The sequence below is a fragment of the Coffea eugenioides genome, chromosome 6 (genome assembly GCF_003713205.1).
Source record: "Coffea eugenioides isolate CCC68of chromosome 6, Ceug_1.0, whole genome shotgun sequence".
NCBI classification, from domain to species: Eukaryota; Viridiplantae; Streptophyta; class Magnoliopsida; order Gentianales; family Rubiaceae; genus Coffea; species Coffea eugenioides.
In genome coordinates, this window is record NC_040040.1 from 31,691,168 (window position 1) to 31,705,726 (window position 14,559).

Sequence of the window (14,559 nt, forward strand, 5' to 3'; positions counted from 1 at the left end):
GAAGAAAACAGCTAGAAAGCATATATATTTCATTAATGCATCAATAACATTGCTCCTACATAACCAGTTCTCATCCTAGCACATGTGTCTCATTTATGCCTCAATAATTCATTAATTTTTCCTTTCGACATAGCAGAATAATGCTCATACTTCAGGGCATTATAATCCCAGGCAGAAAAATAACTCTAGCTTTTCACACACTAAATTAAAAGAGCATATAATAGCTAAACTAAGATAAACAACCAGGAATAACGTATATTATACAAATGCATGAATAATGTAACAGTTCGTGGTTAAATGATAGTAAGGAAAAAAATTACTGAAGAATAATACCTGCCAGTCTTCCAAAGAGTGTTAAAGATCAATGAAAGACTTAAAATCAATCCTTAGCAGGACCCCTAAAATCACTCTGATTGAGGAGAAAATAAGCTAGAACAAAAGTCCCATGCCCACCTTAACAAAAGTAAGAAACCACATGAGATTCCAAATTCCAGATAATTATCAAGGAATAATTTTATTGATAATTAATTCTGTCTTTAAAAAAAATATCCACAAACAACAGTTTTGCTATTTGTTTTCCGAAAATATATTGACTCCTAAGCAACAACAGTCAGGACATTGTTTTGAATATTATAAGTGGAAAAAGGTATAAAAAAATAGAAAAAGAATAGTAAGCAAATGGCAGATTAACTACAAGCAACTGAATAGCTTCTATAACACTCATAATGCAGCAACTAAAAAAAAAAAAAGAAAGCCATGACTACTATATTAAGATGATTAACTTAGCCACATAAGTTAATCAGAAGGTAAAACTCATCTAGTCCAATGCTTCTATGACAGAGCTCTTTATTTTCAATATAAGAGATCTTACAATTATCTAACAAAGGTGCCAAACAGACAAGAACAAAGCGTAAACTATATATTTATTTCAATAGCATGCGGTAAACTATATAGGCAGCAACAACAAAATATTATGATCGAAAAAACAAAAACTTCAAACAGAAACATACCAGTATTCTGCAGAGAATGAGGTTGTCCCAAGAGGAAAAAAAAAAGGAGAGGCTTAAAGCTGTGGAGTTCTAGTGTATATATATACACATAAGGCAGCTATAAAGAGCCACTGTGGCCTCGTAATATTTCTCAGAATGTACCAATTGAATCTGAAAAAAAAAATCAGAAACAAACAAAAAGATTCAGTAGCCACTCAGTACAAAAATCAAGTCTGTATCTGTACCTATTGAAAAAGGTACAAAGGGATCATTGCTAGGCCACGACAATACGAAAAGGTATAGTGGAACTTAACAATCTGCAGCAAGGAGCATACCATTTAAGGGTAATTACAAGTGATAGAGTACCTGATTAGGATAGACAATAGTACAGGCCAGGTAACAAATTCACTTTTTTAGCCAGGACCACTTGTAGAATCAGCTCCACTTTGTCTATAAAAGGACATGCCCATTACTTGCGCAAGAATGGTACCAGGTGAGCTATTTCTTTTGAATCAGATACGAATAAATTTTGTTTGTATATGATCATAAACAATTAAAAAAAATCTTATATATTCTCTCATTCAGCGCCTCCTTTCAATCGTTTCTTAAAGGAAAAATTGATAGTTTTATATTGCCTATTTAGACTTCTTTCATATGCCTCCAAAGGCAGCAAGTTTCTGTGAAATAATACAATAAAGTTTTAATGCACCTCTCCCCTAAGCAACCATTCCTGTGGTTCACCTCTCAACTTTCCTGAAAAATTAGTACTTCCAAAATCATTTTCTTTCTAGAAGTTAATGCTATGTATTGCTTATCTAGTTTCATTGCTTTTATAATGCTATGTATGATTCACAACTCAGAAGACAAAGACCATGGAAGACACCCCTTGGCAGTAATGAGTCTGCAAAATTGGACATAATTTCTAAGACTACGAAGGCAAATGTATTCAGTTTAACAGAAAGGAAATAAAGCTTCAAACATCATAGTAATGACAACCGAATCTGAATTTTTTACTCTCTTCTTCAGAATAAATGCACCAGAAAATGATAGGTCAGGGAGCATGGTTTTAAACCATTATAAAATAAGAAGAAAACAAAAATAACACTAAAGAATATTACATTTGGTATACCCTTTCTAATGGACATGTCTATTACTTCAGCGGCAGTGGCACAAAGTTAACTAAATCAGTCTTTGTTAACAACCACGACAGGAGCAGTTAACACTGGATTAATATCCAAATATATACAGTTCCAAAAAAGAAACATAATCCATGAACCACGAACATTACAAGTCCGCCATAACTCAACCTAAAATAAAGCCTAATGTCTTGTACATTGTAGTTCAAACAACCAAATACAAAGAGTGGCAAATTAGGTAAACATCTAAAAGACATCAGCAAATATTGCTTCCAATTTCATCTGCGCCATAGACAGCGACAATTGTATACGGAGCACCTCTAACAGCCCTGATCACATCGTTGGAATGCTTAACATAGCACAACAAGACTTTTCCCTCGAGTTCACTTGCAACACGATCAGTGAGGTGCACATTCTGTCAACCAATTGAAAAAAGAACTCATTAGCATAACACATATTTGGTCACACTATATAATATTCCACTATCATATATAAGCCAAGGAAAAAGAAGTACCTCTTGCTCCGCTTGAAATAAACGGTGAACACTAATACCAATCAGCTTTTCAGCCTCATCCCCCATGGCTATTACATTTAAAGATCCAGTCTCATCCGTGATCACAAGAGTCACACAAGCCCTAACATTACAAATTTATAAACAATTCAGCACAAAGAAAGAGCAAAAACAATAATTCCCTATATCAGACATCTATGGAAACAACACATAAAAAATTTATAATAGCCAACATAAAAACATTATACCTTGGGTAAGTATAAATCTCTCACCCACAATAACAGCACATGATCCCCCAATTCAAAGCAAAATCGTTAGGAAGATAACAATGTGGGCAGGCCAAGTACCATAGGTTACCCATCTTATACTCAAGAGACACTTTACCCTTTATCCAAGCAGTCCCTATATCCTATAGGCAGCAACATATATAAAAATTTAAAATAGGTATCAACTGATTTAGCTAACAAAACAGATAAGATTAGAGAGATAAAAAGCCACAGTTCCACAAAAGTCAATAGCATACTCACAAATTTAGTTGCCTGAGAAATCGATGAGATTCGACTTATATAATTAGAAGCAACCGGAGGCAACAATACACATGGGTTAGCATAACTCCGTTCATGAAGCATCTGAATCAATTGCGAACTTTTAGCCTGGAACCTAAACAAAGTATAGTAATGAGTCAAAGACAATACATAATAAAGCCTAGAAGCAGAATAGGACAACAACAAAAACAGGAAACAACTGCAAAACGTAAAAACAACAAACCACATCCGAAGATTTTCTGCTTGCTGCACATTTGGTGAAACCAATATAACGGATGAGGATTGACTGGACAATGACAAATCTGAAAAGACATCGAGAAAGTACAGGCAAAGAGATCAACTACTGCTGTATTCAAACAACAAAATTTGCATGTATCAAAAGCAAAAGGTAAGCAAAAACTAAAGAAACTTACAACTATCTGCAATCACTCTAACCCTGATGCAGATTACAACCGGATTCTCTGCAATATTAGCCAGAATAGCAGTCCCCTCCAGGGCCTCAAACTCATTCCAGAGTGTCAATATAATAGGCTTCATGCTTGAATCACAGGGCCAAACAAACAAAAGTTATCAAATCAAATACAACCAGTATAAATAACAGACAGAACAAAAATAAAATCGACACCTACTCATAATTAACAATTACATAGTCCCGTGCAACAGACGGCCCCCCTTCAAAATAAACCTCCCTGGCAGAAAAGGCACAGAGAACAATTCCCATGACATCTGCCAAGTTCCAAAAAAGATAAGTGAAAACCACAACATGCAGATATAGTCATATCCATTACATAGAAAACAGAGTAATCAATAATGCATTACTTATAAACTTTTCTGTCTCAGCAACAGTGTGGCAAGAAGAAATAGAGGTCAACAGAAAATAACATGGAAGTTTTGGAGCCTCTATTTCAAATACTTCATCAAGCACAGTTTTGTCAGTCAAAACCCAATAATAGGGATAAGATCCAATAGGCACACAATCGGGGATCTTATAATGGTATGCTCCTTGCTGAGAAAACAAACCACTAAGAAAACCAGACTTACAACCCCACATAAGAAAATACAAAGCAGAAACCTGGAAAAAAGAAAACAGAAAGCTACAAAAAACAGAGAATAAAAAATAAATTCAAAGAAAATAAAGACTACTTTCGAAGGAAGAAACATCCAACTACAAAAAAAAAAAAGCACCACGGACACCAAAAAAACATATAGTTGGCCTTAAAAATCCACATAAGCAAAAAAAAGGCAAAAAATACATTTTCAAAAAAAATATACAAAGAAATAAGACAACAAACAGATACAAAAAAAAAGACTACTTTCCAAGGGAAAAAAATCTCATAAAAGGCAACATCGAACTACCAAAAAAAAAAAAAAAAAAAAAGACCACGGACACCAACAAAAGATATAGTTGGTCTTAAAAATCCACATAAGCAAGAAAAAGGTAAAAAATTCATTTTCAGAAAAACCATCGAACCAGAAAGACAAAATCTGTACAAAAACTCATTCGATAAACCATATACAAGAAGTTCCAACAAAAAGGGGAAAAAAGCCGAAGGAAAATCAAACCAGTAATAAATTCCAACAAGAAGTCATTATTTACTTGTTACAATTACAATAAGAAGTAAAAAAAACAGTAAGAAACGCCTCCTCTTCTTTCTTGTTTATGGAACCCCAGAAGGTAAAAAACAACTGGGAAAATAACACAAAAAAAAAACAAAAACCATAAAAGAGAACGGAGGCAATACCTTAAAAAAGCCGAACAAAAGCAACTGGTGGAAGATACTTCTAGGCTACCAACCCGCAAGAATTCCAGCCGCGGGAGTACTGCCAAACCACAATCATTCCAACTTAAAATCGATGAAGAAACAGCCGGGAAAAATAGCACCAAAAAATTCCAAAAAAAAAAGAAAACAATGGAGGCATTACCTTTGGAAGGAGGAACAAAAAAGAGCGCGCCTCGCAGAAGATACCCCTATACCACCAAACTGCAAAAAATCCATCAACAGCAAAAGGAAAAGGGAAAAAAGAGGGAACGACGGAAACTATCAATGTTGAAGAAGAAAAAATAACTCTAGCCGAAAGAAAAAGTCCATTAATCGTCCAGCTCCATCGAGTACAAAAAAAAAAAAAAAAAAAAGGCGAGAATGAACCTGAACAGGAGGGAGGCAGAAGAGAAATCCCAGGACTGATGGGAGAAGGGAAACCCATAATCCTGGGCGTAGAATAGAAGCAGCCGATAAAGGAGAGGGAGCCGGTGTAGCAGTGGAGGATGAGGAGGAGGAGTGAACGGATGGAAAAGCGGAAAAAGAGAAAAAAGGGGAAAAAAACAGAAGAAAAAACGGTTAAAAAAAGCGGAGGATGACGAAGGGGGGGAATCCTAAGGCTGGTTGAGCAAAATAGATCTCTGATGTTGGGTATAGAAGAAGCCGATAGAAGAGGAGAAGTGAACGGATGCAAAGACGAAAAAAGAAAAAGACGGGAAAACTAAAAAATAAGAAAACAGAGAAGAAGAAACGGTAGAGAACGAGCCGATATAGAAGAGGAGAGGAGAGGGAGACGATGCGGCGGCGGAGGAGGAAACAAAGTCTGAGAATGTATCTAACCCTAGAGGAAGAGGAAAAGAGAAATAGAGAGAACGAGAAGAACGACAACGAGAAGACAGGAGAAGCCAGTGCAAGGCGCTAAACAAACGAGAACTAAAGGTCACGTGAGGACGACGAAGGCACGCGCGGAACAGCACGAGGGCCGACGACGAAAAAAAACGAGGGTCGACGAAAACAAGAGCTTCAGACCAAAACCCCCCACTCGCTCTTATTCTATATATGTTGAAGAAAAGATGACCGACAATGACAAAAGGTTCCCCTACCTTTTGTCTTCCGAATTTCTTTTTTTTTTTTTGTGCCATGTGCCAGATGGAGGGAAATTCCCCTCCTCCATTATTCCAGAGTAATTTTGAAAACTTTTCTTTATCCCTTTCATAAACCTAGAGATATGTGTATTTTGGATTTTCATTATTTTCTTAAAGATATTACTGTCTTTTCATTATTCTGTTTTATCTCCATTAGGGTTGACCGTTAATTTTTGGGGTAAATTGTGAAAAAACAAACATTGAAGGGTAAATTGATAAATGACTTATACGTAAAGGGAATAAAGTGCAATTAACCCTAAAAAATATCTTTCTAACTGCTCTACACAATTAGGAGATTCTCTTGACGGCAACATGCTTGATCCCACTTATGAGGTCAAATCAATACGTTCTCAAAAAAAAAATATTTGAATATCAATTCATTTTGAAAAGGAAAAAAAAAAGATTTTTGATATTTGACACCCATCAGGCAATAGGCAGGGATAGAGACCTCCTCATGTGCCCGACTAAGCTACTACACATTAAATGACGACTAACTTCTAACCTATAAGGTCTCTCTGAGTCCTTGACATACCAAATTTCACCATCTCAGAAGTCAAGACAAAATTTCACTTAGAAGCTGAAGATACCCAAGACAACACATTTATCAGTTTTGGTCGCATCAGCAGAAGCCACCACAGAGATTTGGGATCTCAAATTGCCAATAATGTCATTTTCTATCATTTCCCTGCGTCATCGTTTTGGAAGTGAAACCCTATAAACCAATACAAAGAAGCTGGACACGAGGCCATAAAACTCTCACCCAGCCATTACCACATCATAAATCGCATGGTACTTTTCTAAATCTGATACAATACATAAAAATTCTATAGATAAGCTCAAACATTATAAGAGTAGTTAAAAAGAAGTCAATGAAAAAGAGCTGCAATAAGAAAGCCACAACAATATAAAACAAGAAAGCCACAACAGTATAAAACTTGACAATACAGATTCTACCCTCATTGGTCTCAGGAAACTCTTGGAGGGCTTCCTAGTTTGTAAGTTCCATAATGGCAGACACAATATCTCCATCTGCAGCCTTGAGAGCTTTCACAGCCTTGGCCCTTGAAACACCAGCTTGCGTCATGACCAATTCTATGTCCTTGGGTTCTACACCAGTCTCGTCTACATCTTCATCATCCTGAGCTACAGTTGATGGCTCAGGCTTGGATATCACATTGCTGATATTAGGAGCCTTGAACTGCTCTGCAGCTTGAGTTTGCAATTGTGAGCTCAAATCCTCAATCTTTGCTTCACCGAATATAACATATGTATCTGAAGTTGGGCTCTTGAAAACATCTGGCTTTGTGATGACAAACAGAATCTAAAACATAAACAAAGTCAAATATTCAGAAAAAGTAACATATCTCCAAATTTGGAACAGAAAATAATAAACAAATAACTTTTCAGTAGAATTCATAAATCATCTAAATATACTGACATTCTTGCTCTTCTTAACAGTGACCCGGCTGACCCCTGGGATGGCCTTCATCCCCAACTTTAGCATAGCCTTCCGACTCTTTTTCTCGCTTCTACTCTGTTTTGATCTTCCACTACCATCTCCTTGTCCTGACAAGCAGCAGTATGATATCATTCATAAAGTATGCAGTTTTAGAAATTTCTAGATGCAAAGCGCATATTGTAACCATTTTCAAAGCAGTCAATTGCCAGATCACGTTGATATGTGTTTATGCTTATCATTTCAAGTAATGAATGATGGAAAGTTGGTGCAACAAATGTAGCTTATTAAAACATTGTAAGCATCTGAACTGAAGACACTCTTTCCACATTGAAATGTCGGTCTAGTATGTGAATTACAGGCTTTGCAAAGAATCTTTCATGTGAAACCCATAAAGACTCAAGACACTTTGGAAAAGGCAAAAGGAAAAGAGAAGAAACAAAAATTTAGTGCCTCAAGTCATAGCTGATTCGTATGCATATTCCTACCAAAGTTGTATTCAATATCAAAGTTTCTCTACTCTGCACAAGTAGTCTGAGAAAAGGCATTGGAAAAGAATAGTAGGGAAAAAAAGAGAGAAATTTCGATGTGATTAACACAAAAAACTACATTGACATGAAGTTTGCCAAAGTCACAAGTACCTACCATCTGGTTTTGATAAATTACACTCATGTTAGAATTTGATGGGATAACAGTATCAATTGAGCATGTGATTTGTCCCTTGCACCCTTGCACTCTCAGCATAATTTTTAATTGGTAAAAGCGAATCATTTGACAATCAGCCAAATTACCTTCACAACCACAAAACAGATTATTAGCACACTTGCTCTATTCCCCCTTTCTTCTTGCAATTTTTTTCTTTAACACTACAATCTTCTTTTCTTCTTCCCAATCACCAGCATAGACGTAGCACTGGCTGGATAGCCTGGATGGCTGGACAGCTATTTCCTAGTGGATGACATGCTAAAATGGCATACTTACAGTCTAGATTCATTTAGCCAAAATTCCCAAGTAAAACAAATGATTAAACATTCCACCACAGTAATACAGCCTAGTAACCACCACAACACCATCTCCACCTATACTCAAGTTTAACCAACACCAAAAATAAAGTCTTTCTCATTCAAAACTAAGCCTGAAAAACTCTGATCCCTCACTCCAGTTTTCCAAATAGCAGAAACAACACACCACCAGCATAGACAAAGACACATACCAACGCTCTGACAAAGTCCACAAGACAACAGCTATAGCTTCTTGAGCACAAGCAAAAACATACCATTACCAGGGCATTATCATCAAACAGAAACAAGTGTATAGGAAAAAGAGAGAGCTTGCTATAAGCAAGTGGCAGAGGGACCAGTGAACAACAGGGAAGAGTTGTAAGTAGCACAAGGTCGGCATTAAAGTAATGATCATTGGGTGGCCTGGTGCAGAGAGAAAGGAGCAAGCAAAAGAAATGGAGGAGCAACAGGGGCCAGAAGAAAGGAGAAATGCTTAACAAAAGCAGGGAGAGGGGGAAGAGATTAAGAGAAGGGCGAAGCCAGAAGTGGAGGCAGGCAAAGAGAGCAAGAGGGAAGGAAAGCCAGAGGTGGCAGGAGAAAGCAAGCAGGAAATTTGGGTGAACATCGAATATATGAAAAAGGGAAAATGACCTGTTTCATCCTTCACATTTCGCAAGAATATTCTTTTCGTCCCTCACTTTTAAAATGAAGCAATTCGTCCCTGACATTTAAAAATTAAAACTATTACATCCCTGAACCTAATTTTCAATCTGAATCAAGCCATTCAATAACCCAGTAATAAATTTCGAAAATAGAATTGATAGATCACTCGGTCAATTTCATCATATTCACATGACATTTATTAAATCAAAAAAATAAAAATTATAACATAAAAGACCATTCTTTGTCTTGGACTAGTAGAGTTTTTTTTTTGGGTAAATCTTTTCATACACCGTTAGTATATCGACTTGCGAATCTAGATGTGTATCATAAATACAAAATTTGATGTTTAAATTTAAATTGAAATGATATGCGGTACATAAAACCGTCAGTGTATACAATGATAATATAGGAAAGATTAATATTTCTTTTTTATGTTATAATTTTTTATTTTTTATTTTTGGGTTCATTAAATTTTACATGAATATCAAGTTGAGTTAACCAAGTGATCTATCAATTAGACTCCCAAAATTTGTAATCAGGTTGATTGGTGGTTTGATTCAGATTGAAATTTGGGTTCAGGGATGTAAGAACTTCAGTTTTTAAATGTCAAGGACGAAATTGTTTCCTTTTAAAAGTGAGGGATGAAAAGAATATTTTTGTGAAATGTGAAGGATGAAACCGATCATTTTCCCTATGAAAAATAGAGAGACACAAGGGAATGAGGAATGAAAATGACCAGTGGAGCAACAAACAGGCAGTAAAAGGATGGGAGCAATTCGTTTTAATTTGTCATATTAATGAAAAGGTACAACATATTTTTCTTACATCATCAAAATAGTGTTCAATTACGAAGAAGTTAAATAAAAGCATGACAAAGAGTTGTGCTATATCCAACCGAAGATGCAGGCAAATTAGAATAATTTCTTGAATCAGAAAGAATATGTTTTTATGTATGCAAATCTCACAGAATGTGGCTGTATTGTACACTATAAACAATTCATACTTTAACATGAAAACACCTCTACAAGAATTCTATTATCCAACAACAAAATTATTGCACCAACCAGACATGAGAGGTAAGATTTCATGAGAAAACATTTATTAGTAGAAATCTTTTAACAGTTGTATTTCTCTAATTGAATAGTCCACGACATCAAGTTTCCACAAAAAACGTTAAGAGCGAGTGTAAAAGGTGCTATATCATACAGAATGTACAAGTACCTTCAACGTCATCTTCATCTTTGTCATCATCATCATCTTCTTCATCCTCATCATCGTCATCCTCGATCACAGGTTCCTCAGGCTGTAAAATAGCATATTCATCATTAAATAAAAATACGCCAGCAATGCAGCTTCAAACAAGTGCAACAATTGACTTCATTTTAGGCAGGATTTAGCTGAACGAACAAGCGGGAGATTGTAGGAGAAAAAAGATTTTTAGCCCATAGCAGGACAACAATGGAAAATTTTGAAAGGCAGATTAACCATATTGAAAAGATTTTGGCCAGTTGCTTGTTTTTTTTCTAACTATGCAATACTTCAGAATCAAAACCATGCAGCAGAAGATGAGAGCAGTGCATAGAAGGCACAAATTTATTGATTGTGTTCTAGAGATGAAAGGATCCAGTGGTCTGTTAAATTTAAAGGAGTTTAATGCAGCCTAGAATGAAATCCATAATTGACACTTGTAAATTCATCTATAATTGAGACGAATCTAGTACCCATTCTTTTCATTTCCTTGACTTAAAACAGCCGTAAAGGGGTAAACTCATAGAAGCCCGGACAGGCCCAGTAAACCACAAGGTGACATCTGCTAAAGACATTCTAGCGGGTTATCTTCACCAAGTTGGAGAAGCAATAAACGAAGAATTGAACCATCACTATGAACCTCTAGTAGGAAAACAAAACAATTATTTTCCAAAATCCGCAAGAGATAGAACAGGAACTAAATTGACTCAGCGATCCCAGGCATCATTGCCTGTCAAATTAAGTATTTTACAACATTTGACCACATGTGAGATATTTGGAGACAACAATATCTTAATAAGTGCAAGCCTTGGCTAAACTGATAACCAACCTTAGAGTCCTTAAAAATCAAAAAGTACAGTATGTCACTATAGTGCGCACAGCTAAATATAGGACAACCCTTTGATAAATCACTCTGAAAAGTTATACTACTAATTGCAAGCCAAGGTTAACAAAAGAATAGTCCTTGCTCATCCATGTCAAGTGCCACACTTTTATGAGTGATGGGGGACATGAAAAAATGGATCCTGAATTGTTCATTATGAGTAATTGCATCCCTCTTAACAAAATTCCAAATCACATAATAGTGACTTTAGAAGCACTACCTGCATCACAAAAGAGTTGCAATCAACAGGTTCTTCACGAAGCCAAGGGCAATTCCATTATCAGCTTTCAGAAGGGTAATATCATTTTAGCTAATTGCGATGGTTTCACAGAAATTCCTAGTGCAGTTCCTTGCACCCAAACTCGGCGAAAAAAACTACCGCTTTCCATTCAAAAATTGCATCTTTTTGCCTAAAAGTCTCTTTGCAATCACCAATATGTCAAAATAAAAAACTGACTTAAAATCTTGGCTACTGCATTATTAATTAACAAGCCTTCATTTTCGACAAATTTTTGAATTTGAAGTACACATACTTTCTAATCAGTAGCCACAAAATACCAAAAAGATTATATCTTTCTCCGATTTAGAAACTTGACTCCCGCAATATTAATTAACTAGCCTTCATTTTCAACACATTTTTGGATTTGAAGCACACATCCTCTCTAATCAGTAGCCGCGAAACACCAAAAAGGTCATATTTTTCAGCTTTAATTGAATATGGAATTGTTAGTTCTCGTTCATTTTCCAATTCATTTCATCAAAATTGATAAATTTCCAGCAAAACATAAGAAGCCACGTTACCACTTAAGCCACAATACTAACACAAAATCATCACCTAAATATCAATATACCTTAACTTTTCATTGATCAATATGGCCAAAAAAATAAAGGATTTCCTGTAAATATAGGTTCCAAAAGATATACTGAACTACAAAAAAACGAATTTTTTGCAACTGAGGCAGCAAATATATATTAATTTCCTTTAAAAAAAATCAAAAGTTCAGATAGCAAGAATTTATACAAAAAAATATCAACAGAGACAGGAGAGATTAAAATTACATCGATATTTTGTTGCTCGAGATGGGCGGCCAGTAGTTCTTCCTGGGACTGAGCAGTCATGCTGTCGGAGAGTAAACGTCGTTTGCGTGTCTGTTTTAGAGTGAGGATTTGGGGTGAAAGAAAAGAACCCCTCCAAGAACCCTAAATAGTTGTGGTAGAAAATTCAACAGTATTTGCAATTTGTATCCTCGAATTATTATTGGCTTTCGATTTGTGGCCCCAATTTAACAATTTTTTCAATTTACCGTGTTATTAAATTAGGGGTGTTAAAATTTTTTTTTTTTTTAGGTAATGTGGAGGGCTTGGGGGTGTTGAAACTTGAAACCTTTTCATCCAAAAGTAATAGAACTATAGAAGGATTCGTTAACTTTCAATTTTAATTGAAAATGTGTCATTGATTGAACGTATAAGGTATTAAATTACTAAAAATTAAATGTTCAAGAGAGTATAATAGATAATAGATAATGATTTCGAATAACTTTTTTATATACTATCAGTGTATAATTTTGTTTACATTAGCACGTTTAGATTGTGCCACATAATATGAATTCAAATTTGAAATTGAAATAATGCATATGTGGCATACATTCAATGCTATTAGTGTAAGAAAATAACTACACTGTTAGGATATAAAATGTTAGTCCAATGGTTTAATACAAATACTCTAATTAACACTAAATTTTAGAAGTAGTGGATTGAGATGTGTTAACAATTACCTTAGCCTCGAAGTTATGTGAAAATTGACTCGAACTTGAGTCTAATTTGCTCAAACTCAAGCCATATCATTTTTAGATAAGTCAAACTCGAGTAAAGTACTACTCAAACTTAACTCAGCTGATTCACTTTTACAATGTAGTCAAAAGTATTTTATTATGAGACTGTATATTAATAAAGAACTTGGGCTCCTAATTATATTAGTGAAGAACTATGCCAGTTCGGGGTAGGTGGGAGGGTTTAAAATTAAATAAGAATTATAGCAGTTAGGGATGAAAATAGTGTGGAGAGAAGGTAAAAAAAATATAATGAAAGTAAAAATACTATGCCTCCTAAGTACACTTGGGATGGAGTCAAGTTGGAAACATCTTAATTTACTCTAATCAAGAGGATTTTACTTGAAGAGTGTATTAATTAGGAATTGTAAGGGGTCATGAAATATATGAACGAAGAACTATGGCTCATTTATGATGGATTACTAATTCTAGATTAAATCGAGTGAAGAGGAGTTATCAAGTGTTTATTTTCTTTTCAAGATTATAGTTTTTGTTAAATAGTCATGTTTGGTATTTCACTATAGGAGAGTTAACACAATAACATAAGTATAATAACACATCCAATGTTTGGATCGACATTAAGGTATTCATGAACCAGATAATTAGTTCATCGGAATGTTACATTATTAAAAACCAGTTTTACAAGATAGTCAAAATTTTGAACTATTAGTGACTATGGTCATATGCTACCTAGTCATACTGGTTCGGAATCCTTTGGTACCTAAGTTGAAAAAGAAAAATGGTCATATTTCGGTAATGGACAATTGGCATCCAAATATTAGTAAAAAATATCTCATCGTAAGTTTATGCTAGTGTTAACAAAACCATTAAAAAAACATCAATTCTCATAGATTCACAATAAACAAGTGTTCAAAACAACATCCTTCCATAATAAAAAAAAATTACAAGTTTAGCAAAGCTAACAACTCAAAATTATTAACATGATATAAAATCATCGTTCCAAGCATGAGAATTGAAAAGAAGAAACTTCGGTCCTGCTGGATTAGCTTTAGCCATATTGGACAAAATCACTGATCTACCGTTACTGTATGTATGGTCCAGTATTCATGTATTGTTAGAAAATACGAACTGATACTTGACCTGCATTCTTATCTAACTGAATTGGTATTCGACATGCATATAAAACCAGACTCAATTACCTTTTTTTTTTCCTTGGGTTGAGAATTGATCTTGATGTATTACTCGATCCTCCAAGAAGAATCAAGAAAGAGGTTCGCAAGAGGATCCAGTAATATATCAGATCTATTTTGTCAATTTTCCTATTCTCAATTTTGTTTGAACAACTTTAGTGGATAATGATGCAAAAAAGATAAAAACTTGTTTATTCATAAGATATCCTTTAATTATTATTTTTAAGCTATTAAATAGGCTG

General features: G+C 35.0%; 1 protein-coding gene across 1 annotated transcript; it reads right to left on the reverse strand.

Annotated features, from left to right (window-relative positions):
- Positions 1–6,734: 6,734 nt before the first annotated feature.
- Positions 6,735–12,523, reverse strand: LOC113774588 (nascent polypeptide-associated complex subunit alpha-like protein 1). The gene is made up of 4 exons (XM_027319149.1): positions 12,397–12,523; positions 10,428–10,509; positions 7,525–7,652; positions 6,735–7,407 (listed from the first exon to the last, which is right to left on the reverse strand). Exons 1-4 carry the CDS (start codon positions 12,454–12,456, stop codon positions 7,075–7,077), a joined length of 603 nt encoding a protein of 200 aa, XP_027174950.1. The 5' UTR covers positions 12,457–12,523; the 3' UTR covers positions 6,735–7,074.
- Between the last annotated feature and the right edge of the window lie 2,036 nt (positions 12,524–14,559).

Bases quoted from the DNA above. Each gene is read 5' to 3' on its own strand.
- LOC113774588 (XM_027319149.1), bottom strand. From the start codon at position 12,456: ATGACTGCTCAGTCCCAGGAAGAACTACTGGCCGCCCATCTCGAGCAA. The intron at 7,653-10,427 runs GTACTTGTACAT...GCTGCTTGTCAG, and splicing joins AGATGAAGATGACGTTGAAG to GACAAGGAGATGGTAGTGGA. The intron at 7,408-7,524 runs GTCAGTATATTT...TTTATGTTTTAG, and splicing joins CTGTTAAGAAGAGCAAGAAT to ATTCTGTTTGTCATCACAAA.